Source organism: Chelonus insularis, unplaced genomic scaffold, assembly GCF_013357705.1.
Source record: "Chelonus insularis isolate UGA/USDA-ARS -01 unplaced genomic scaffold, ASM1335770v1 scaffold_303_pilon, whole genome shotgun sequence".
Lineage (NCBI taxonomy): Eukaryota > Metazoa > Arthropoda > Insecta > Hymenoptera > Braconidae > Chelonus > Chelonus insularis.
Window position 1 is genome coordinate 90,251 of NW_023276792.1, and position 27,246 is coordinate 117,496.

At 28.0% G+C, this 27,246-nt stretch overlaps 1 protein-coding gene across 4 annotated transcripts; it reads left to right on the plus strand.

The window, feature by feature from the left end:
* The first annotated feature begins 237 nt into the window (after positions 1 to 237).
* Positions 238 to 26,439, plus strand: LOC118073453 (sodium-coupled monocarboxylate transporter 1). Of its 4 annotated transcripts, none has more exons than XM_035093957.1 (6): positions 238 to 346; positions 21,512 to 21,891; positions 22,868 to 23,042; positions 23,124 to 23,278; positions 23,369 to 23,509; positions 24,140 to 26,439. In XM_035093957.1, the coding sequence occupies exons 2-6, from the start codon at positions 21,536 to 21,538 to the stop codon at positions 25,263 to 25,265; spliced, it is 1,953 nt and encodes a 650-aa protein (XP_034949848.1). In that variant the 5' UTR covers positions 238 to 346; positions 21,512 to 21,535; the 3' UTR covers positions 25,266 to 26,439. The 4 variants fall into 4 exon arrangements, with proteins under 4 accessions (XP_034949848.1, XP_034949847.1, XP_034949849.1 ...); XM_035093956.1 differs by lacking the exon at positions 238 to 346 and adding an exon at positions 1,496 to 1,630; XM_035093958.1 differs by lacking the exon at positions 238 to 346 and adding an exon at positions 12,074 to 12,492.
* Positions 26,440 to 27,246: the final 807 nt, after the last annotated feature.

Sequence of the window (27,246 nt, forward strand, 5' to 3'; positions counted from 1 at the left end):
CAATGATTTCGAGAAAAATGTGAAATGATAAAGAGAAAAAACGATTAAACAATTTCTATTCTTCAACATATTTTTTAATTAACTCTACTTTAGTATTTAAATTTCTGTGTACGTGACCTGTAACGATTTATTTTTAAGTCGACTCATCCCCACCTTGTTCATCGTTACTTAACAGTTCGAAGCAATTTTAACATCGATTATTATCAGTTGTTGACTATTCTTCATTGAGTTAATGATAAAAGTGTTGTATCGAAAAAATATTACCTGTTTGTTTGATTGTGATGCAACTATAGGAATGGTTAATAGTTTGAATATAGTAATTCGTGGATATCGATAAAATTTTCAAGTAAGTCATAACTTCTCCAGAATATACATCATTAAAACCTTGATAGTTTTCTTATCAACCAAGTAATTTCCAAGCCATAAAAATAATCTCTCTTTTACGAGATTAAAAGACAATTAACTATCTGAGTATTTTGTATGTAACTTTGCATTACTTGTTTTATCAAATTATTTTGACTTCAAATTTTTAGCCATACATTTAGTCCAATTCATTTCAGTTTAAATGATTTTACAGAAAAAATCTAAAAATACATTTTGGGCAAAGAATAAATGACAACTATTAGAATTCCTAGTGGATTTTTATCTCAGTATTAAAAACATCAAATTTATTTATTAAAATGTATTTTCATAAAAATTTAACTTATAATTTTTTATAGGCATTCAAATTTGCTAAATTTTTAAATTGAATTCAGCTATAACATCAAATAACTGAAGTATTTATATCAATTTAAAATTTGATGCTGTTTTCATTTATTTATTTTCAATTTCTTTGAAATATTTAACACTCGGTATTAAAAAAATGCTCATTGCAGTTGTTAAATGAATTCATTAAATTTTATGTTCAAATAAAAGAATAGCATTCAAATAAAAGTCAAGTATTATTTGACATTTTTTAGAAAACAAAATGACAAAAAAAATTCAAGATAACAATCAACTTCATTGAATTTAATGATTGTTTAGTTTTTCCAGCAGCAAAAAATTGATCATTTATCACTGTTAATCAAAGTAAAGCTAATTACAAAATAAAATCATCAAAAAAATTAGCGATAAGTAATAAGAATGGCAGACAATATATCAAAAGAATCGCGTCATCTTAATTAGCAGGATGTTTTTTTTTCATTGTGGATAGTGCGAAAACGAAGAGTGTGGTCAATAAATCGACCGTGTGGCTCTCTCATTCGCGTTATAAGATTCGTCGTGACCTTGCAAGCGCCAAGTCGTGTCGTGTACCTTACGCGCGTTTCTTACTTGATTCCAACCAGTTCTATATGTCGCTTTGTTCGTCGTTTTTAAATAAATCGGTGACAAAACCACGAGTTGCTCAGTGTTTCAATGTGAAGTGACCGCGGTGCAATCGATTGAAGCTTGAACCATCTTGTTTGGTTTCCGTCACGTTCCGTATACGCTTATATTACGTGTATCATCAATAATTGAATCGTAAATACAACTGCCACCTTCAGAGCGAAGCTTTTCTGTGGATTTAGAGTATATCGCTTATTTGATGTTGCTGAATATATAAACTTGTATTGATTTTAGTCTCAGAAATGCTGTAGCAGTAATCCATCAGGTTTGTCAATTATTTAATTATTTATATTTTGAATTATTATCTTTGTTTGTAGGATCCAATATCACTAAAATATTTATTAGACAGTTGTACGACATCATCTGTCATCATTTTTGCAGAAATCTCTCTTCAAAATTCTTTTCATTAGTCAACTTTTTTCTGCAACAAAAAAAATGAATTGCAATTCAGTGTTTCTTTGATGTTTTTTTTTTGTATAAAATTATTGCTCTTATAGTTAAAAATGAGAATCCTGTTTATAATTGATTTTCAAACAATAAAATATATTGAAATAAGTTTTTTTCGGAATGAATACGATCCTCTTTATATTTATCATCGAAAATAAATAATAAAATGAATTCATTTTCTACTCTAGTAATTTATATGAGTTTTTTGTTAGGAGGATGAAATTTTCAATGAATCATTGAAGATATTACAAAAAAGCTAGATGAACGTGAAATGAAATATGTAAATTCTTTCATTTATCTTGTTTATCAAAGTGATAAGTGGTGAGGAAGCAACAAATGATTGGATTACTACTAATGTCATTAATATATTCCCCCTATTTATGTTAATGCTTTTAATCCATGTGCGAGTTGGTATTAATGCTAACGAATTCGACTAAATTAAACTGTCGAAAGTTCTAGATTATTCATGCAAGACCAACAAATTTTATTAGTAACTATGATTTCATTCAAACGATATTACTTTTTCCAAAGAACGACAACATCGAAGATTAAGCAGAATATTTATGAATATTAAATAAATAAAGTAAATTTTTAATTAAATATTTAATATTCGTAGTCGTATTTTGCTCACGACAGTACAACTAATATTAAAGTGCATTTGTAACTTTACATTTGTTTTCTTCCTTATCCCTCCTCATTCTCTTCTCTTGGGATAAATATAAAGAGCAATAAGATCCGGAGGTCGACATCATGGTCGAAGATCGAGGTTTGTCACTAGAAAAACTAACTGTCTGGCCTCAAGTAATACTCTCATCTATTTATATATCCGCTTACTCGTTTACTAACTTCTAACTCTACTCAACTACTGTACTATAATGAGCGTGCATTTACCTAGCACATGATAACCACACGTACGACTATCCATGTTGCCAAATATTCCGACCTTTTTTTTTTACTATTTTTTAGCATAAATATACTCTCGACAAATAAATTCACATACGGGAATATTTTATCAAGTATTTTCTAGTGGCTCTAAATAAATTAAGTTAAATATTCTTTTATAATAAAACATTCCGACGATGCGTGTGTTAATTTTCAATTATAAATTTGTTTAAAAAAATGACTTTTCGCGCGAATGATTTTATATAAATAAATCACATACTGATAAAACTTTTGCAATAATCTATTACAGAATGTATAGATGAATTGCTAATAATTTATTATGAAGAGTAAAAATTGAAATAGATTTCAATTTCTTTTTAAACCAAGTGAATCCGTTCAAATTGAACACACGTATTAATTTACGAGGTCCAGTCCATGCGGATATCGGCCATTAGTATCGGAAATTCAATTGGGATATCGCGTTTATTTCGAAATACTCTCATTCCTCTTGGTCAATTCATAAAAGCTTGAAACTACGCGTCAGAGGCACTGACATAAAGCTCAGATTGTTTTATTTTTCTTTTTTCTTTCTATTCCTCTTTTTCCTTTACTAATTTCCATTAGAATGATTTTTTTTTTATACTCTATTATAATCAATAATTTCCTTTTGATGTTGTGGCATCTGGAAAATTTTTTGCCATCACATAACATTCCCATTTCAATCTCATTTACATAAAGTAATTATCGTAGTACAGTGACGAATATCTTCAGTAATGTTTGTTATGCTTTTTCTTTTGTTTTTTAATTAATGAATATTATTTACGTAGATTAATTGACAAAATTAAATGTTTCTTTGTTCATTTTCAATGATACGATAAAAAGGTAAACGTGAGTCCACTGAATATAATTGCCACAGTGGAATGAAGAATGAAGCATACCTTTTAAATATCTGCTAATTATATACTAAATGAACAGTAACTTATTAAAAGGAAAAATAGTAGTGATGTGAAAAGAATCATTTTTTAGAATACTTTTATTATAACTGTGTCAGTTTTTATGAATTCTATTTGTAGAAGAATTTTCCTTACTCAAAAAAAAATACTAACTGTATTCATTTGCTGTTATGATAGAGAGTTACTTTTTTCATACTAGAAACGTTTTATTTTTGTTAGAAAAGCTCAACATGCATACCATATAACAATCGATTAATAATATCCCGAGAAAAATTTATTCTTGGGAAAGAGTTCGCACCCAATTCGAATTTCCTAAATTCAAGTTAGACGCGAAGTAAGATACCACATTAGGCCTACATTGAGAAAGTATCGCTTGTCTCACTATTGGGACCAAGTCGGGAAAGCACAATTAAGGCAAGGTAAATATGATAACTAAGTAGCTTAACTATCTAATTTTTTATGATTTTATATTATTGAAATATTAAAATTATTTAATGTATTTAAATTCAATTTCCGCGAAAAATCATATACTGAAATTTGATCCTTGGCCGATTTGAGAACCTACGTTCACGAGCATGCACGCATCCTAGAGCAGTGACTTTACCCGCTCGACTATTCATTCGATTAAAAAATTATTACTATTTTACTGATATGAACAGATCAATATGTATAATTTTCTAAAAAATTGTTTTTAATTACTATTTACTATTATATAATGTACTTCATTTGGGTTTAGTTTAAGTAATTTTAAGTTGGCTTGAATAAGTAATTCCAAATTAATAGCTAACTTTGACATAAAATTCGGAAAGTTAATAAAGTTATCATTAGGACGTTTTTGGGCAAATCTTGGGCTATTTCTATAACAGCTAAATAACAAATTCATAAGGCATAAGTTAGGAATGCCTAATTTAGGCTGATCTAAACAACTCCCAATAGGGGCCTAATGAAACTTTAGGCATGCCCAAGATAAATTCTATTTGGGTAACAAATAAATCTATCCAAAGATTAAAATTTTTTTTAGTTTAAACAAAAACACATTTGTTGAAAAAACATTCTGACATGAAATATTAATAAACAGAAATAAATAAATAAAGTTAACTAGAAAAGTATACAAAAATCTCGGAATCGTAGACAAAATGAATATATTTATAAATTTTTACATTTTCGAGTAGAAGAGTTGACTTTCATAGGACATTCAAATGTTTCATGTATTTCGAAATAAACATTTCAAATAAAAACACTCAAATTAAATTCAACGATAGTATTAAGTAAATTAAGTAGCAGAGAACTTGAATTAACTTTAATTTTTAACTTAATGCATTATCAAAATGGAGATTGTGTTCAGAGAAAAATAAATAGCAAAAATTGTAGTTCGTTCTTGTAAAATCATAGTATTTGACATGCTAGAATGACGTCGACACCTATTTATATATAATTTGTATAAATTACTTTGTCACAACTTTAGGTGGTTTATAAATGTGGAAAAAAAACTAAAGTCAAATTTATTTTTGATTTTAAACGAAAAAATATACATTTGATATATTTTTATATCAATAGCTAAAGATTACACGAATTTAACTATACCATTTTCAAGTTATTCATTAGTGAATATATCACATAATTGTTGTAATTAGAGGTAAAATCAATTCAAACGTATTCGGTTTTAAATATAAAAAACTTCAAAGGCATCATTAAAAATACAATCAATAGCAAAATGTTCAGGTTAGATAAACGCAAAATTTTTTTCAATTTATTATATATATTTTTTTAAATACTATACACAAAAACGAACTCTTAAAATTCATAAATTTTTGTACGAATTACAATAAACGAATAAAAAAAAATGTACACTCGAATAAATATTTTTTGTATATTTACTATGTAAAATAATGTAAAGGTTAGAGATAAATGGATTATTTTCAATTCCAAGCTAACGATTTGGTGAAAATTAATTTTCACCAAATAAGTTAACTTATATGTCAAACTAACAATTAAGTTGTCTTCATTAAAAATTCTCTTTGACACTTGACTTATCATGATTTAATTTCGTCAAATCAACTCTAAATTAAAATTCACTGCTAGAAATTCATATAAAATTAGACAGTTTTAACGCTAGTATCTTTTAAAATGTTAATCTAAAGTACAAAATAAAGTTAGTAAACTGTATTTATACGTACTGAAAATTGAAACGGGACCCATAATAACACTTCCTACTCTGTAGCTCCTTACATTCGATTCTCGTCGAACCTGTTCTCTATCTAACAACCCAGTCGTATCATCATCAGCTTTTTTTATCATTCTTTGCTTTTTCTTACCATTCTTATTTTAGGTTCTTTTTTTTATTTTTACCTCTATATTATCGTCAGCACGATATCAAGCAGCCAGACTGTATCGGTTAAAGGAACGAGTTTTGGTAAAACAAAATGATATGTACAAGCTAATATTAAAGACAAGGGTCTCAGACATTCTACAAAGAATTCCCGTGGGGATTTGTTGAGTAGAGGCTCACAGGGGTTGCCGATTCGATCATCACAACGTTATTTGCCTTCCCCAAAATGTCCTTCCTTGCCAGACCAGTTTCTTCAAGCTCGTCTCCTACATTTCCTTCGACTTTCCATCGCATCAGTTGGTGTGACTAAACATCAGAGATTGTCACGTCCATAACCATCTGTGGTAATTATATTTGTTTACAAGTTATTTATTCAATTCAAACTTCACTATCCTACTTATTTTGATTTGTTTTTTCCCTGTCATTTATCATATCGTGATTGATTTAATTTTTATTGAAATTGCATTGTGAAAATAGCAGTGATAGAAAAATGTCTTATTCAATGATCCAATAATTAATTGCTTGAAACTTTATCCAAAAATCTCATGAAGAACAAAAGTAAAAAGATAGAATATGTGTTAGATTAGAGGGGAGAAATGAAAGCATGAGGGCGGAGAAAAGATTTATTTTGGTTGTGATCATTTGGAGAGAGAGTTGAAAAAATTTATCCAAATATTTCATCTGCAATATTTTTCTATATTTCATTATAAAAATATTATTTTTAACCTCTGATTAGGAAGTTATTGTAATGGGGACGATTTTTGAAATTCGTAATTTTATTATATCTTTACGTTTAGAGACATTTGAAAGCATATTAGAAGGTTTAAACATTGATTTATGTATATACGTATGTGCGAACGTATATCAGGTTTTTTTCGTTTTCGATATCTCGAGAATCACTGAAAATATTGATTCCGAACAAATTTCATTTTAAAGATAATACCATAAAAAAGATCTGAAAGAAATTCGGTAAAATTCGGTCCAGCCGTAATCGTAAAAAGAGTGTAATAAGTTGAGCAAAGAAGACATTTGAAATAGATTGTATTCATTAGATGATTAACATTATTGACAATTAAGATCAATAAAATATGCTTGTTAATAATTTTATATGATTTTGAATCAATTATTTATTTTTTATAAAAAATTCAATTTGCGATAAAGAATTAAAAATGGTTTTAATTTATTGAATGATCATCATTATGATTGTATTTAATAAATGTCAGTTACATATTATTATAAATCACTTGATGTGATTAAAAAATTGTATATTGTTTATAACAGTAGCCATTGTTTTTAACAATAGCAATTTTTTATAAACAAAAACACTATAAGATGACAAAATTACGGATTCCAATTACTGGGGAGTTCATCATCAGGGCACAAACTAAGCCCAGATCCATTTTGAATAATATTCTTCATACAGAATACTTGTAGTTTTTGGTGCAACATAAGATTTATTTCACTTTTTATTCTTTACTTTGACAATGTGCATCATGAATGTTCAGAAAATCTGAGTTTCAAGGAGCTCAGCTGTTGTTTAAGCTACAATAAAACTTTTTGATGAAGATATAAAAATTATGTAGGAAATTTCTGAATAACTTTGTGGAGAAAAATTAAATAAATAAAATTACATGCAAATTGGCTTTCAGAATTGATTGAAATGCCATTTTTTCTATGTCAAGTTTTTTTTTATGTATCTATACTTGATAATAAAAATTTGTGAAAAACTGACAGCATCTGGTCTTATAAACATATAAAAAATTCGATTATACAGAGAACTTCAGCATAATATGAACGCGAAAGATGTTTTATAGATCTTTTTTTTTGAAACCCTCTTCTTCATCGTTTTGCTTGCCCATCCTTCTCTCATTCTCTTGCTATATCTTTTATGCTGTACCACATGCCACTCGATAACGACATGAGAACGATTTGCAATGTAAAGTCAGACTCGCGTTCGTCCTACGTACAATTTCCGTCGATTACTGCGAAAATTGAGTTCAGACGTTAATATTACATCTTCTAGAACATACGTCATAGTTATTTTGTGTATTAAAAGTTGAAGTGATCAAAAAAAAAATATTTTAATTGGTTATCTTTCAAAAGCAATAAAAAGACTGATCAACAAAACAAAAGAAGCCTGAAATTCAAGAAAGGTACATGTATTTATTTTTAATATTAGAAAATCGTTATTGTTTTGGTATAATTTAATGAATAAATATGACGTATTTGTACTTACGTACACTTTGGAATTCTATTTCCGTTCCACATTTCGGCGCTTCTCACCAACTCAATCTCTTGCGGCTTACGAATGTTCTCAAACAAGCAACTGATCTGAGATGGTTCATGCAGACCACGCTATTTGCCCCTTTCTCTTGTTTCTCGTCATCAGATGTATATTCCAATGCAATACATAGCCACTACATGGATCTATAGTTTGTTGTAGAAAGTAATAAAAGTATCTCCAGACTAGCTAAAAGCTTCTATACCATCCTTTAACCAGTTCGCTTAACCAACAATTTGTTGAGGAACATATTGACAGCTTGAGAAATAGAATCAAGACAAAATAGTTATTGTTCAGTTTACTATTTCCTAGCTTTGTAATTTTTTGTAGCGTCAACGAAAATAAAGAAAAAGGACTTAACTGCATTTGCTTCAATTTCCTTTTTACTCGATATGCCTTCTGGCTTAAAATTACCAAGATCCGATTATATCATGCATATAATTTCATTCCATTTTATTTCCGGTTTTTTCAAGGATTCAGAAGCAATGATCTAATTATTGAAAATTGTAGGAGAAACAAAAGTTGGAAATTGCATTTTAATTTGCAAAAGGACGTCTGGCTGCTTTTTGAAAAAATTGAAGAGTAATATCAAATGAATAGAGAAAAATATAGGTTCACATCAGTGTAGCAGAAGATGGTTAGTCCAACGGGAACAAGTTGGTAATTAATTAAATTGTTCCTCTTAAAGTCATATGCTATATAGTATCATGCACATTTATTTTTCAAATTGCCCGTTGGCGCACCACCGTTCACATTTTCCGTTTAAACTTCGCCAATCTCTCTACGTTTATTCTACCTTTCGGAAAACTTCAGACATCGGACGGAAATCCTATGTTATAGTTTCACAAAATTTTCTCTTATTTTCTTACTTTTATCATCATTTCATTCGAGCATTCAGTAGAGTTTGACACATACAGACTCATTTGTTCCATTCTCAAGTTATAAGTAATTGTGCTATTCTTATTTTACTGTCAAGGTATGAAATAATTTAGATTCGAATTTTATACTTCAGGAAGATGAGTAATTGTCAGGTGTGAGAACGGATGTGCGAATAGTGAACAAGCGTTTATTTAGGCATGAAAAATTGAAATACACACATTAGAAGAATAATTATTTGCAAATTACTTAGGATATAATTATTTCTTTCCGGATGCTTGTTAATTACCGGATGGGGCGACAATTCTTTTTTCGTATTTAACGACAATTGTATCATCTATATTATCAACACAATGCTATGAGTAAAAATTTTTTATCATCAACTATTATATATTTATTAATTATTCAATGTAGTCACATGCATTTGTCGCTACACTTTATTATTAATATTCGTTATTATATAACTGTATTTTAAACAAAAATTCAATCTAGGTCGAGCAAATATTTAGTCATTTTAATCTACATTTGTTACTAACAGACTTTAAATATTAATAATGAAATATTTAGAATGAAGAAGTGTTTTTACTCAATTTTTATTCAGAGTTACTTATTATACTGGACGTATTGTAATTGGATGACTGTCAAAGCTACAGAATGTACATCCTGCTTTAAAAAAATGTGCTTTTGAAATTTTTCATCTGATAAGTCTGAAATACAAAAATTTTAAATTGACTACTCTAATTACTTAATCATTAGAATATCATTAAATTTATTTATCTATTTTTTTTAATTATTATTATCAACAATTTAAAAAATTAATTTTTAATGGTTATCATTTTAAATTTTGTTGTCTTCTTCGATTACAAATAAATGTTCCGATTAAAAACTAATATTTTATTCCTATAAATGTTGATTATATCATTTTTATTATGTATTTTGGAATTAATTCTCGATTTTCTGGATCTCAAAACGAAATGTACATAAAAATCTAAACATTTAATTATATCTTCACTGTGATAATATCTTCTCATACATTGGTCGGCGAGTTAAAAAAAAATATCTACATAAAAACTATGTACATCAGTTACTTTGACATAAACATATGTTTCATATCATAAAGTGAGTCGAGGCTCAAATACCGTAATGAAATTACAAAAAATACAAGTTTATTCACATTATTTATGATTTGAATAATAGTATCTATAAAAAGGACGCATATGTCATCTCATGTTTTTTAAGATATTTAAAATTTCATAAATCTGAGTTAAAAATCTGGTCAAATACGTAAAGTCATAATATTTAGAAAAAGGTTTAAGAGAGGCCTTTTTTTGTCAATATACATATACATCTATATAAGTGGCATGTAAATTGAAATTCCAAGTCTAAGAAAAAAGTAAAAATATTTTTAATAAAAAGAGCATAGCTGTATTTGACTGCATATGATAATTTTTATATTCAGCATTTCTTTTGAAAGTCAATCTGTATTTACTCTGAAATTGTAATTAAAAACTTATTTGCATTTATACTGGAATCCCAATAAAAACATTACAAGATATAGTACAGTCATGACATCATTCTTGTTTGTTTTATGAAATAAAATGTTTTTTATTTAGTTCAATAATGATTTTAGTTCCCTCTTTATGACTTACTATTATTTTTAATTTATCAAACCTTCTTTTAGATTCTGTCACATGCTCTCTTATCACCACAAAACGTGATTATTAATTATCAAATTATTAATAAATTACAAATAAATTACATTTGACGTGAAATAAATAAAACTAACTATAAAAAAAAACAAATATGTAATCATGAACAACAAACATTTATCAATGTTTATAAAACTAGTCAGAAATAAATATTACTCTTCATTAAATTCATATAAAAAATCTAAAAAAATATACTTTAGTTAATGGTTTAACGCATGTAAGTGTCTAAATAAATTCATGAATACAACGAGAGCATTAAGTTTTACACTATAATCCCTCTAATGTTGCTCCCGTTAATGTTAACAGGATACTCTCGTTACTGTAACTCGTATTTTCCCCCACTTAGATTCTTATTGATTTTTAATGGTCCAATAGAATTTCATCTTCGTGGTACGTAGTTCAAATGTATCTTTTTCTCAATTTTCTATTCTGTGCATTCTCATACGCATAAGAAAAAATGGGTATTATGAAAAGTAGAGATGAAAGGAAATGTTAACATTACCAAATGATTCTATCTCGATGTGTCAACATCAGAAAGATTGTACTGTATTTAATATTGGGTCAATTATGACTAATATAACTTTGATATCAAACCAATCCTGACTTTTTTTGTTTATTCTTAAGTACATTTATGATTAATTATTAAATTAAATCTTTCAGACATAATGTAAGAGAATTGTTGATTGTGTAAAATTAGAAAGAGTTTAAAAATAAATTATTCCATTTAGCTTTTCTTAATGGTATTCTTAAGAAAAATAAATTTTATTTATAATTAAGAACTACATTGGTTTGCTAAAATAGTATCGTAATATTTATTCATGAATATTAAGACAATTCAATTCAAACTACAGACAAAGCATTTGCAACAATTAAATATTTATTTCTCTATGTTTAAATATGCAATTTATTAAGATTAAGGAAGCTCTTTGTAACTGTTTGTCTATCTTTGTCCTTTTTCTACTTATCTCAAAGTCTCATTTCTTCTACCTAATTTACAGTATTAATTATAAAATAAAAAACATCAGCTATTGTATTAAAAACGAATAAATAAAATTACTGTTGGTTATTTAATCTAAATAATGTTTTAGATTATTCTTGAGTTATCAAACTTCACGGTCATGTTATCTCGAACTTGGTCACTTAGTTTTTCTTATCAACTATAGACTTTATCAAGACCATCACTATTGACTTTTTGTGACCTGACAAAACTCTCAGTACATCTTTGACTTCGAGAAGAGTATTTGTGTTACTTTGGAGAAAGAAAAAAAGATCTGTAAAGTTTAATCAATGATTTACTATTATATAGAGAAACTTTGAAAATAAAAAATAGAGAGTCAGAGTTTCGTATAAAATATTTATTCAGACATTTATCACATATATGCATCGGAGACAGTCAAGTCGTATTTAAAATGTGTGCTACTTGTGGCTGAAGTGTTTGTAGCATTTTTAGTGAGTTTGCAATTAATGAAAAAAGAATATAGAGAGAGTGTTACACATACCTCACACATATCCATTGTTAAGTAGTTCCCTTTAGCTCATGTATGCACGTGACAGAAACGCACGTGACTTGTATGAGCTGTCGTTGAGAGACGACACTACTTAAGAAGTAGAAAAAGACATCGCATCCAGACGTCAACGCATAATTTGGTAGTATGTGTTTATGTCCTTCATAATGTACACAGCTGTTTCTAGATATTATAACACTTTATCAACGATATTATTTGTCATTATCACATGTTAAGTTTTCGTAAATTAAACGAGCTGTGAATTATTTTATGTCTAAAGTTTAGATCTAAAATTTTTAAAAATAATATACGCTTAATATAGTTGACATACGTTGTAATTAATTTAAGAATGACTTGATGTATTTCGTTTGAAATTACGTTATAGAGGAATTACCTTAAGATATATCGATTGATTACGTAGTGACTGAAATTGATCTAATCGTTCACGCTGTCGGACAGTATAATGATATAATCTACGTGTTATAGTACACTAACTTTTCATCGATAATATCTCGAAAGTAAATTGACCGGTGTTGATTGCCAGTTCGCTTTTCAGTCAAGTCTCGAGTGACTGGTATTAGATTTTGAACCAAGTTTGTAAAGCTAGAATATCCATTCAATCGGTCAGACTTTACATAACTGAAATGCGTGAGATAAATCATTAATTCTAGGCTTTAGATTTTTTGGGAAAGTGTCATTAGTGTGTTTGACTGATAAAACTTCGTTTAACGTTGTGATTCATATAGATGTAATTTTTGGAGTTATATTAATTACTCGGCAAGTTTATAAAATTTTAATATTTGTTACGCTATGTATGTAAGAAGAAATGATAAAAATATCACTTTTAAATTTAATAACTTGTTCTTCTACTAAATGACAGTTCAAAAGATTCCATTCAAATTGAATGTGTATTGTTCTCAAAAATTGTGCCTTATTTTTCAAATTCAAATTTTTTACGAATTAATTTTAACAGTTTAATATCTGTATTTCTCTTCATATAAATGAACTGTTAAGCGTATGAGTACATTGCGTTATTTCGAACTATAAAATTAACTAATAGTTCTACGAAAAGTACTATTAGAAAAGAATTTCTCTCTTTACACAGTGGGATTTGAACCTACGACCATTGAATTTAGAAAGTAATGCTGTCACTCAGGTAGCTATCCGGATATCTCCAATATTCGTTAAAAAATAGTATATTACATACGTACGTTCACTCCCACATTCTTGTGGGATAACTGGAGTTTATTTTAAAAATGTTTATTTATACGTTAATATTACAAGAATTGATACATTTGTCGTCATAATTAAGTGAAGGTGCTCAGGTTATCTTGCATTGAACCCCGAAAAACTTCTGCTCTTTTTTTCCGAATTCACCTCTGAGGAAAGCTCGTATCCCTCCCCTTGGGACACGTCATTACGGCCCAACCCCGTCGCCTGGGTCCCAGATGTCTGAGAAATCTCCGTGTTCACATGGTCCCTAATCACCAGGAAAATTCCCTTATAAACCTTATCTAATCCCAGTCTTCCCAAGCACGTTCTTTACATTTTTTTTTATTTCTACCATATTCTTAAAATTAATCAGTATTCTCGCAAATATTTCGAAACGTTGAGATATCATGAAAATTCAAATTTCATCAATCGACCCAATTACAATAACTTCCTAATAGGAAGTTAATAAAGCTCACTTTATTCCTGAGATGAGTACACTCTTTTTTGTCAGAACGTCCCTAAAACCTAAAGTTTCTTTCCAGTTTCGAGATTAGAAAAGTGACTCTATCTCTCCCTGAGAGAAAGATGGCACGTGCAGACAATTTTTCTGTCTTTCGCTGGAGAGGAGATTGGTCGCTTTCGGATCTCAGAATCGAGACAAAATTTTGGAGGGAGGAGGGGGTGAATGTCATGACAAAAATGTATTTCTAATAAATTTTTATTCGTTATTGAAATTAAGTCTAAAGCAGATCCTGCAATATAATAAAGAATTGTCAGAGAACGTCAAAACCAAATTCAAATCATCTGAATCAGGTAACTTAGAGTGAAGACCTAGTTTTTACTTAAGAATTTAAATAATAATAATTTTATTTTAAAAAGCTAAATCAAAATAAAGTCCAAATTTACCAAATTAGGTCTTATTCTATCGGAACATCCCGACATCAATGAAAAAGAATCTAAATCAGATCTCATTTTTGACTTAGGTTTCTTTGAATACCAATTTATTGAAATTAAAAAAAAACCATATTCAGAGACTTTTAATCTGTTACAAGGTAGGGTACTATTTCTGTTTTTTGAAAATTCAATAATTATTTAGAGTAAGGAAACGAATTGATAATTGTGAAAAATTTTATCCATCTTTAAAATACAGTTTTAAATATTTAAATGATCTACATTTTACTGTGAAATGTACTGATTTATGATTTTGGAAGATAGTTAATAATTTCTATTACTACATACATAGCAATAATTAATAATGATTCAAGACTATTGAAGTACATAATTCAACACTTGTACAATAAGATATCAGATTTAGGAATGAATTGTAAAAATTACAGTAATTGACCGATGAGATAGTTTGTGAATGGTGGCATTGAATGAAGAAAATTCTTTGTAAATTATACGTAATCAATTTTTTGAGAACGTAAATAAATGATCTTATGAGCTAAAGTTGAAAATAATCATGGAAAAGTACAGGGTCATCAGAGTATGATGTTATATGTAATCTTCTTTGAATTTTTCTGTTATCAACGATTTTTAAATTTGCAATGAAAAATGAGTCCAAATTTTAGCTTCAGTTGCAATTTTTTGCACAGTGCAAATAAAATTTATGACAAGAATGTACATTAATACTTGTCATTTGAAAAAATAAAATTATTTTGAAAGAAATTATTAAATTCAATCATAAACACAATTTCAATAAGGTTATTGTTTCGAGCTCACCACTTTAATTCTGTTCAATGAAAATTTAATTTCCAAGTTATAAATACATCACGATGATTCTTTTTTCTCTGTTTTTTAAGTAATTATTAGTAACAAGTAGAAATAAAAAAATTTTTTTAATGGAAAAATAAGTGAAATGACAGCCATCTGATTGTATCATTTTTCCAATAAATTCTAGACAATAACTACTAATTGAGTTAGAGATGCATCAATTATACGTTACCAGCGTAATTGTAATTATCTCACCAAACAGTTAATAAGAGTGTTATTTATTTCATACATTTCATAAATTAATAACAGGTTTTTAATTATTTTTTGCTCCAAACTCAATTTTATCTTTTGTAATATTTTAATAACATTGTTCATACCGATTTTAAGTATTTTACAAGGTTTTTTTCAACTATGAAGAATGGCCAATAATGTTATAGATAGATATATTACAAAAAAGTTTGGAAAGTTTCAGGGAAATAAATATATAATGTAAAGTGAAATATATATTGTAAAAATAATAATTCCATTAAAACTTCTCATTTTTTATCAGAATCGTTTTTTCTTTGTTTCTATTAAATTATGATCATCACATTTTTTTCATTTTTTATTTCACTGAATTTAAACAAATGATAACTAGGGTTATCAGAAAAAGATTTTCAATTCTTAATGAAGTTTTTTATGCAATGCAATAAAATTTTATGGTTGTAATTTTTCTATGATAGAAATAAATAAAATCGTTGAATTAAAAAAAAAAACAAAATCATTTTTTATCTTAGTTTATATTAAATATTCTCTTTTTTTATAAACAAAATATAATTTTCATTAAAGTTGTCATTTTTAATATAACTTACATAATTTTCTAAACATTTATGTTTATATACATTTTAATCTTTATTTTGATTCTTCATATTTCTGCCGTTTTTAATAAAAATAGTAATCTTATGTAAATGTACTTAGATAAATAAATACACATAAAATGTTATCTTATTTACTCTGAGATATTAAACAGAGCATACATCGTAAATTCTTTTTTATTTGAGGTAATTTGTCTAAACAATTAATATGCTTAAAATTTAGTTTGAACTTAGATACTTTTCTTGTCTATCCCGAGTCATATCTCTATGTTTTAATTAATTTATTGCTCACCATACCATAAATGAGAGAACCTCGAACCCAGAAAGTGCCGGTAATAAAGTATAAATGATGATATAAAAAATCATATCAAGATCAAGGTCCATTCTTTTGTAAAATAATTGATTAATTATTACAACATACGTTATATAACATGACATAACTTTTTTTGCGTTTCACTATTTACTTTCATAATCGAAGATTAAAATTATTAACAAGTTTTTGTTTTATTGCATCATTATTGCGACTCTAGGACAAATAGAATTGTTTGAGTGAGTTTTATTTAACGTTGATGTTCACAATGTTCAATAAATTGTATTTTTGAGATGCATAAATTATCACTAGTCCAACACTTTATACTTCTAACGTTAAAAGATTTAGAATTAATTAATTTTTTATCGAAAAGTTTTTATTATTTTTCACCACTTTATGAAAAAAGTGAAAATGATAAGGAAATGATCCATTAACTTTTTTTTAAACTTCAAAAAGTTTTCAGTCATATTTTTTTCATCTTAGAGACGAAGAAAATATCTTGGCCAAAATCCAAGCAAAGTATTCTGAAAATCATTCCCGTCTTCTCGCAAATGAAAAGTGTAAAATTCTTTTAAACGATGTTATTAATTATAAGAAAAAAATCTCCTCGCTTTCGGCTTTTGACTTCAATAACTTTCATAAAAACATTGCAGTTTAGCGAATCATTAATCTTTGTATAAAAAAAAGGAAAAATAGTTCAAAATGAATAAAAATTATCATTTAAATTGAACGCGTCTTGAAAATTCTTACTAAATGACACTTTACAAAAATGTCAATGTTTATATGTTATTAAAATATGTTTTGCATATTTTACATATCACTGTGTTTTCGATAATCAATGGTGCTTTACAAAAAAAAAACAAATAATATACATCATAAATTTAAGCTATATATTCAGTATATATAATTTTCTGCATGAGTGACTATTCACAGTGATTAATAAACCAACAATTTATTTTAAATGAATTTTTCCTACATCATATTCAGTTCTGACCAATATGATGAGCATTAAAATTAAAGATAAATACATTTCACGATATTGAATTAAATGATGCAATTGAACAAACAACAATTCACTCATTCTACACGAGAATGTGATAATAATTAATGGCTGATTAGTTTCACTCTGTCAACTCGGATTTTAACAAATATTTGTTGAGTGATTCGCAATCATTGCCAGAACACCCGGATTTTCTCGTCTGGAATTTTTGTTTAATTATGGAAAACTTTCAAAGCCATTAAGTATATTGCAAGGATTTCACCTATGAACATATTTGTTTTTAAGTGATAAAGAAAATGTCAAATATCATTTCAATAATTAGTCAAACACCTTAATTCTTGTTTATTTTTTGATAAAATTTTATTTTTTTTCTTGGTTGTCATTTGCATACTTTATGTCGACTCTAAAAAGCTTCGCAAATTTCGTAGAAAGTCAATTTGAAGTAGTGGAAAATTAATTTGTTGTATTAGGAATTATAGTGTGCGAATTTTAGCACACTAAGGTGGCAACTTAAATTAAAAAGTTTATCCCAGTTAATTGTGTGGGTTCTAGAAACCGTAAGATATTTTCTTTCTTTAATTCTTCTTTTTTCTCGATTCTTTTCTTTAGGAATTCAGTCACCACAAGAGTATTCGCTAGTTGAAACACTCTGCAACTTAGAAGAACCTCTTCTTACGGAAAGTTTCAACTACTCGAAGTCACGAGGATGCATTTAAAGTTATCTCTATTCCCGTGCTCATTGAGCTTATTATAAGGAATAAACTGTTACTCCTAGAACTAAGAGAATTAATTGCATTGTTGATCATGAATTCAATAATTCCTGATTTATTGTACTGAAGGTTATAAGCTTCAAAGATTAAATAATAAAAATTCAATTATTACTTTGGCATTGTAGAAATAAATATACTTCCATTTGCTATCTCATTGATTTGCTATAACTGTCTCTGAAAGGTCCAATTGCAATGCTTGCTGATTTATTATGTTGAATATTTGAAGTTTCAAAGTCCTCTGTACGGCGTTATTAAACTAGTCATTTATAAGCTGCATGATATAAAAAATTATTATTATAACAATTACAGTTTAATTCATTTAATTAAATTTTTTTCAAACTATTTATTACCTTTCAACAGAATATTTTGTTAAATTACAACTGTAAAAAAAATTATACATAATTTTATACAAAGAGTTGGAATATAAATTACGTTGTTGATAATAGATTTATTTCGGATATTATTTGATACATTGGATAAAATATTGCAACTTTCTGTTTAATTATGGAAATAATTATGTAAATGAAAAAATTAATAAACAGCGCATTCTGCACAGAATAGATGGAGTAAAAAGTACTCTTGAATTTAGGGCAACCCGAGTATCTTACAAGAAAGGAATTTTTATAAAGCAGAAAGTAAAATTTTACCATTTTGCAGGCTAAATTTTACTAATTTTTCTTTTCGTATACACATAAGATATGTAATTATTTCAATATTTCTGGTTAATTTCATGACATGATGAATACATACCGAAATGATTTCGTTAAATTAACTCATACTAGTAATAAAGTTATTAAAAGCTATCCCTGAGGCACTGATTCTATTTTTCGCGTATAAACTTTGCCCCTGGCTCATATACTAATTGAATTTCGAATACATGAACAGCAGTCACCTAATAATTATTTCTATTCCATGGAGAGTCAAGTAACAATAGAAAAATAATACATTCGCGTTATCTGCAATCGCTAATTTTCAATAATGAAATTGATTACTCAGTAATTCCATCAGGATCCTCAGTATTTATAGAACTCAGCAGGTATTATAATGAGCAAAAAAATAACTTCCATCAAAAGAAAAGATGAACTTTTTTTCACATACATTTTTCCACAACAACTGTCGAGAGAACTATTATTATTTTCTTTTATGATCTGTTTCACATCATTAGAACAAAATATCGATGTAAGATTCATTACAGAAATGGATACAATTTAAAATACATTCTCATTAATGTTAAACAACATTAAAGATAGATATGACATTGTTTTAAAGATTTTATCTATATATTTATTGTAAAAAAAATAAAAAATGTTATCTTTATACACGAACGTTATAATTATTATGATGAAAATCGATTTTGAATATGCTTTTATAATAATAAGTTAAGGTGATGAAGTAAATCAATGTTATAATAAATTTCACGAAATATCATAGAGAGACATTGAGTATTTTATAATGAATTATTTTCCATAGTTAATATTGTAATATTTATGATCAAAAATACTTTTACATGATTAATAACTAATGAAAGCATATAAATTTTTAACGTATTTACATAAAAAAGTCATGAATAATATTGAATGAACTTATTACTGTAAACAAGATACCAATTTTGATTAATTCGTCATAATTCTGTCACTAAATTTTGGACAAATTATTTTTATTTATCATTTTTTTAGATATTTAATAAAGTAATTGTGGACCACAATGATCCACTATAGCATGATACAACATATTCATTAAATTCTAATTATTATATTATAAATAAATCATGATAAAATGTTTTTCAAAAGTTTACAAATGACAATATTACATGAATCATAATAAATATTTTTATATCTTAGTAATTTAATATTCATTTCAATACCATATGTATAATAATAAAAAAGATAAAAATTATATACACATAGCATAATAATCATTATCATTAGCTGGAATGTATTTTCCAGTTGACTTAATCAAAAATTGACGTGGCAAATTACTTCACATTTTCTGTCTTCTTCTTCATCATCCACTTACCACGTGATATGGCACGCGACTCTCATATTCTCGCTGATATATTGTTCAAGCTTGGCTTCAATAGCATGCACTTGATGCCAATTTGATTCTGTATACTTTTACACTACAACTCATCGTCTTTATCGTTGAGTTCTGCTGGTCTTGATGTTCTTTGAAGTTCTATAGTCACGTGCACCAGTCTCTCGCGTCATGCCCCGAATCCGTCCGATCATTAAAATTCCAAGTAAACAAGTTTATCGAGTTGAGGGTGAAAAGACGAATAAGTAAGCAAAGTAAATGTAAAAGAGACACAGGAAGAACTGTTTTGCTCTCGTATCGTTGCTATCTCTAATAAATTCTTCAACTTTTAAGTTAAACTAAAGTTTCTACTACTTTTTCCAGCAAGTTTTCTCAAGAATAGGGTCGTTTTCTATTAAGCCCAAATTACTGCAATAATTTTCTTTCGTATCATTTATTTCACTCATATCAACGACATTGAGTCATTTGGACTAGTCATTGACCTGTTATGACGCCGTTTACATTGAAATTGTCGAGTGGCGAAACAAAACTTGACAGAGAATAAAAAAATTTTCAATTCCAATATCTGTGATATTAGTTACGAGATCAAATTATCATGATATTCCAACAGCTTTTATTCTTGTATGAATTAGACTATGTGACTAGCTAAGTAGACATGTAAATAAAGTCTTCAGACAACTATTAGTGATATGATTTATTTGATAAATCATCATCGTTTATCAAATAATTAGAGTAATAAAAAGACGACTTATCAATCGTGAGAGTCAAAAAAGAAGAACAAATGTATTCGTGGCAAATGAAGAAGGGATATATAAAAGCTGAAAAAAATAAAGAGGAGGGAGATGACGAACTCTATTTCCGACGAATCAACGCTCTCGTTTCCTTCTCATCGTAATTCTCTTTCTCTCTTACTCTAGTGTAAGTTGACATAAACAATGTGAACAAGATAAGCAAGCCCTGATGTCAGTTAACATAAGAACGCCTAGTAACTAGTGTTCAGTAAATTATACATAGTCAGTTCGTGTTGACGTCTCGATCTTTTTGCACTCATCTAATATTAAAGCCTATCAATTGAATTGCTTGTAATATAACAAGCCACGCGTATGTATTTCTACTCTTCGAACAAACAGCAATCAAGTTCAGTACAAGAGTTATCTATTCACAAAACGGTAACTAGAACATCTAACAATAAGTGAAAAATGTGCACAAAAGCTGCATTGAAATTTTTTTTTAAATAGAAAAATAAAAAAGCTTTTTTTCTCATTCAATAGACGGACTAAAGTAAAAGACTCAAAATGGTCATGGAAGCATCAGCAATGGTGGTGGATTATTTGGTGTTTATTGCTGTAATCGTCGCTTCATTTGTCATCCCACTTTGGGGAAAGTTTCGTGCAAAGAAAAAAGAAACAAAAGCAAGTTATGTATTTGCTACGGGAAGTGTATCAATGGGAGCGATGATGTTATCAATAGCCCGTGGCACGCTTGGTGTGAGATCTTTCCTTGGATATCCTTCCGAACTCTATTATCATGGAAGTGCAATGTGGGAAACTCTCTACGGTATGCTTCTGGCCTACCCGATTGTCTGTTTCATCTTCGTTCCTGTATATTACAGTCTAGGAATTACGTCGGTTTATCAGTATTTAGACATGAGGTAATATACATTATCTATACATATGCATGTTGATTATTGATTTAGAAGACTATTAGGGAACAGATTAAAAAATTATGTGTTTGTAGAATAGTTTTTTATTAATAATAATAATATTTGTATTCAATTATAATCTTATCAGCTTGTTTTGAATGAAATTAGCTGGGTTTGGTGTTGATACACGTCTGCAATAATCTTAATGATTTGCCAACTAATTATACTTGATAATAATTTTACAAATCTGGTTATGAACTTTAGTTATAACTTGTTATATTTAAATTTAAACTATACAACTGCTTTTAAGTTGATAATGAATTAAACAAATAAATGTAACTATTTATTGCAAAAAAGTTTTCAGATAAAAGAAATTATTAAATAATTAGTCATCAGAGAGCATTACATCCATGAAATCTTTTATTACCACCAATATAAGAAATTTATGAAAAAAATAATAAGAAACTAAAATAATATTTTTGTTAATTATTAGAATTTATTCTGGTAAATAAGATAAGTAATACCAGATAAAAAGGAATATTCCATTGTTTGATGAAAGTTAAAATATAATTTTAAGTGTTTCAACAAAAACGCTATACTTTTTCATATTAATCTAGTAAAAACTTCCAAGTTATTCCATTTTTATTAACTCAGAATAACTTTAAAATTATATTACTCCTCTACTTAATCAAATTTAATATGCTTTACGCTGAAAGATAAGTTAATAAATCAGAGTACTATTAATATGAAAAAACAGAAGCTTTCAATGATTCTAATTTGCATGCTAAAAGAAACAAGTGCATCAAAAAAAGCAATTAAAAAGCATGAACTCAAATGATATTTTGAGTTGTAACATCTCTCACAATTATTAATTATGTAGACTTGTATCATTATCACAACTAAAGTTCTTTTTGTATCCTGAAAAAAGTTTTTCTTTCAATGTGATGTAATGAACAAATAACAGTAAATTATTTTTTTTCATCAGGTTTAACTCCAAATTAGTAAGATGCTTAGCAAGTTTCTCATATGTTCTTCGAAGTCTCCTGAACTTGGCAGTTGTTATTTTTACGCCATGTGTAGCATTAAATACAGTAATTGGTTTACCTTATTGGGCTTCTATAATTGGAATGACAATGATATCAGTTGTTTTTTCGTCTTTGGTAAGTATTAAGCTAATTTCACTGAAACATAAGTGTCCTCAAGCATTACAATTACTTAGAAAGATAATGATATCATTATAGGGTGGTCTTAAGGCAGCTATTTTGTCCGATGTAATTCAAGGAGTCACCATGATTGGCGTTTCTTTCGTTATTATCGTTCAAGGAGTCATTGATGTAGGAGGACCCGCTACAGTCTTAAACGTGACTCAATCACGTGGAAGACTTGACTTTTTTGAGTAAGCACTTTTATCTCCTTGCATATATAATGTTAGAAACGATTAGTCACTGATGATATTTATCTATGTATAAATATTTAATTCATGCAGCTTTAACATGGATCCAACTCTACGTGTCACCACCATATCTGCTACACTTGGTCAATTATTTATGAGTCTATCAGTCTTCGGATGCCAACAAAACTTTGTACAACGATATTGCAGTATGAGTAGTCGAAACAAAGTTGTTAAGTAAGTGAAAAAAATATTTCAACTATATGTGATAGATTAGAATTGCAAATTTTCTTTTCATAGAGGCGAATGAATAATATTATTTTCTTTTTTTTTTACGTCTATTGATGATCATGATCAGTTTTATTTTATGCTAAAAAAATCTGTACTGTGGATAAAAATGAGTCATCAATTGGTACGTTAAGATTATCTTGTAATCATCGCACATTTGTTTTCATTTTTCTGGTAGTTTAAAGATAATCAATTATAAATGGCTGATTAGAAACTTCTCATTGTCTATTAAATTTATATGTTCCAAGAATCTTACATATTGAAGTCAGAGTTATTAAATTAAATAGATGTGATCAATTAAAGATTACTAATTCAAATTCTAATTTATAACACATCATTTAATGGACAAATGAAATGTTCTAAATTTTCGAATTCAATTTCATCAGTATTATTTTAAATTATTCATTTTTTAAATAACTAATCAGTTTTTTTTTGACGGGAAAATCATCGGGCTAATTCATTGAAATTAAATGAATAATGAAATTTTCAAATTAGTTACAGTATAATTGATAAATAGAGCTAAAATTTCTTAACAAATAATTTGAATGAAATAATTGATGAATCCCAAAATATTTTCAGGACGATGATGGCCAACATGCCAATCATTACTATCCTCTTCTCCCTCTCATGGGTAGTAGGGATGGTGATATTTGCAACATACGCCGACTGTGACCCTTACACCCTAGGGTACATCTCTAAATTCGACGAAATTATAGCTTTCTATGTAGAAGACAAACTCACATACCTTCCTGGACTACTTGGCTTGGTAATGGCAACCCTCTTTAACGGTGCTCTGACAATCGCTGTCTCCAATCTCAACTCTCTTGCCACGGTAACCTTCGAAGACTTTCTCAGCCAGATACCAGCCCTGAGTAATCTCAAAGACCGCCAGCAACTCCGGCTCATCAAACTCATCGGGGTGATTTACGGCATACTGATAATAGGTGCTAGTTTCCTCGTTGGAATGCTTTCGGGTGTTATAGAGTCTTCGATGCTGATGACTTCCGCTACTTCGGGACCTCTTTTGGGAGTTTTTGTGCTTGCAATGCTCATACCATGTGCTAACTGGAAAGGAGCTGCTTCTGGAATAATTGTAAGTCATTTGTTGTCCTTATGGTTGACATTTGGACACCTGACAGTTACCGATGAACGCGCTGCTTTGCCTCTTTCAATTGATGGCTGTCAGAATGACACTTTTTCTTCACACTTAATGAAACCTAATTCTATTATTGGAGATCAAAGTCTATTCACGACGACTCCGGCTCCCTTAATCGAGAATTCACACAAAGGAGTTCTCGAGCAAATATACAGTATTACTTATATGTATTATGCTCTTATTGGTAGCATGACAACAATAATAGTTGGAACAATTGTCAGTTTAATTACTGCGAACGAAAAAGAAGATGCATATGAAGAACATTTACTACATCCTATCGCTCTTAAACTTTCCAAGTGTTTCCCGGGTAAACCACGACTCTTTGCTGAATCGCGACGACTAGGGGATGACAATGATGGTACCAATCCTGCCTTCAATGCATCTATGTCATCTGTAGATGATGGAATGACCAAACTTAGTCCTCCTACTGACCCCGAGATAAATGGTAAGCTCGAGCCAAATAGTATGGCTTACATAAGAAAGCTTAATGCGCTTAAAGAGGCTTCTCTTGAAGTTACCAATGAAGTTGGCAAAGGCACGAAACTTTAAGGAAGTATCTTATGGATTACACTGGATTACTGTAGTGCTTACAGGACAGACTGACAATCGGATTCAAGTCCGGTTGAAGCTTGTGATTACAATTAATATTTGAGATAGTTTTCGAATTATTAATCACTTGTCATTATTTTCAATTCATTTTTGTAAATATCTACTGAAAGTGATTGTTAAGCCTAGTATTATGTAATATTGACACTCATAATATGTTATAACAAATATCTAGCGTGAAGCATTTTATAACGTTTATTAATCTTTATTTTGATATTTCAATGTGCAATTATTTTCTTTTATATTTGACTTTCATTATTTATCAGTTAAAGTTAGAGTTAGAATTCACGTTAGACTTATTTCTCAAGTACTGTAAATTGTGTACGTATTCCATAGTGTTAGAAAATTTGTTGAGATAGTTTGTAGATAAATTGTTGAAATATTGTACTTCTGTTAAGAAAAAAATCCTTAATAGAATTATTTTTTTAAGAATTAGATATTTTTCTTTTGAAAAATAGTTTTTCTCCTTGTTATAATAACTGATAGTTAAGTAAATACTCAACTTCATTGATCTTGTTGAAGATTGTATACTATATAACCATTTAATAAAACAAATTTTTAATAGGGATAATTTTTATGAGTATGAACAATGATATTGATGATAATGTTGATAATATATTGCGTTGGATGCATGTATGTATGTCGGAAGGATCGTTAGGTGTTATAAATAAAAGTGATTAATTATCTGTATTTGCGCTGTAAGAGAATTTGTTCATTCGAATCGAATTTATTATATTTAGTTTTGTTGAGTTTTTGAAGAATTGATATATGCAATACGTAAATAAATTTTTATATATATGCTTTTCACAATAGAAGCATAAATATGACCATGTAAAATTCACAAATGTAAATTTGTTTTGTTATTTGTGCTTAATTTTTATTTCAATTTTCATTTTTTTAATTACACGTCTTTCTTTGTACTATATTTTTTATGTTAATTAGCATACATAAAATACAAAAGACAAGTGTTATACATGAAATACAAAAAGTAAAACAGACGAAAGCATGATCATTATGCACAACTGGGTGAGAGGTCATATAACATTTCATCCACTTTGTGTAATTTATTGTGGCTGGAATACCAAATACACAAGTTCTTGTGGATGTGAATATGCAATTAATAGACTACGTATAATCATGATTTTCGAAAACCTTTTACAATCATTGTACGAGATAACACTAGAGTTAAATGTCCATTAATTTAATTAGCAATGAAAATGATAATGATAATGCTAATTATCTTGCACAGAAAATTATGACAATAATAAAGTTCTAAGAAGTCGTATTAAGTGTAAAACTTTTCTAAGAACTTGGATTCCAAGTTCTAGATATACTCAAGAACATGCAAAAAATTCAATCTGAAAGTAATAAGTACGTGTAGATAGTGATTATGAAACAATTATGTTATTTTTTATTTGAAAAATGAAGTTAAATATGCAGAGTTATGAAAATACAAAAATTGTTATTATCACCTTTTATTTTATGAATTGAAAAAAATTGTTTCTAAGATAAAGAAAAATATTTAAGCTAGAAAATATTTTACTTACAATTTCCAATGAATTTTTTTTTATAGACGTGTTGATAAATATATTGAATTTTATAAATTCAATATCTGATCTATGTAAAGTAAGATTGTTATTATTATATAATATAGAATAATTAATAATTCAATAAGTTAAACTGTAGCTAGGAAATTTAATTCAAATTGTTTAGAATTTAAAAGAGTCAATTATTGTCAAATAACAAACCAAAATTTTTATGAATCACAAGAGTTCTTTTTATTTAAAACTATGAATCTGTTAATTTCAGAACAGTCATCATGATTTAAAATACAATTTATCTTAAACATAGGTGCTGAATATGATGAAAATTTCTCATGACTGAATTAAAAAATTTAATAGTATAATAATAATATTATTAAAAT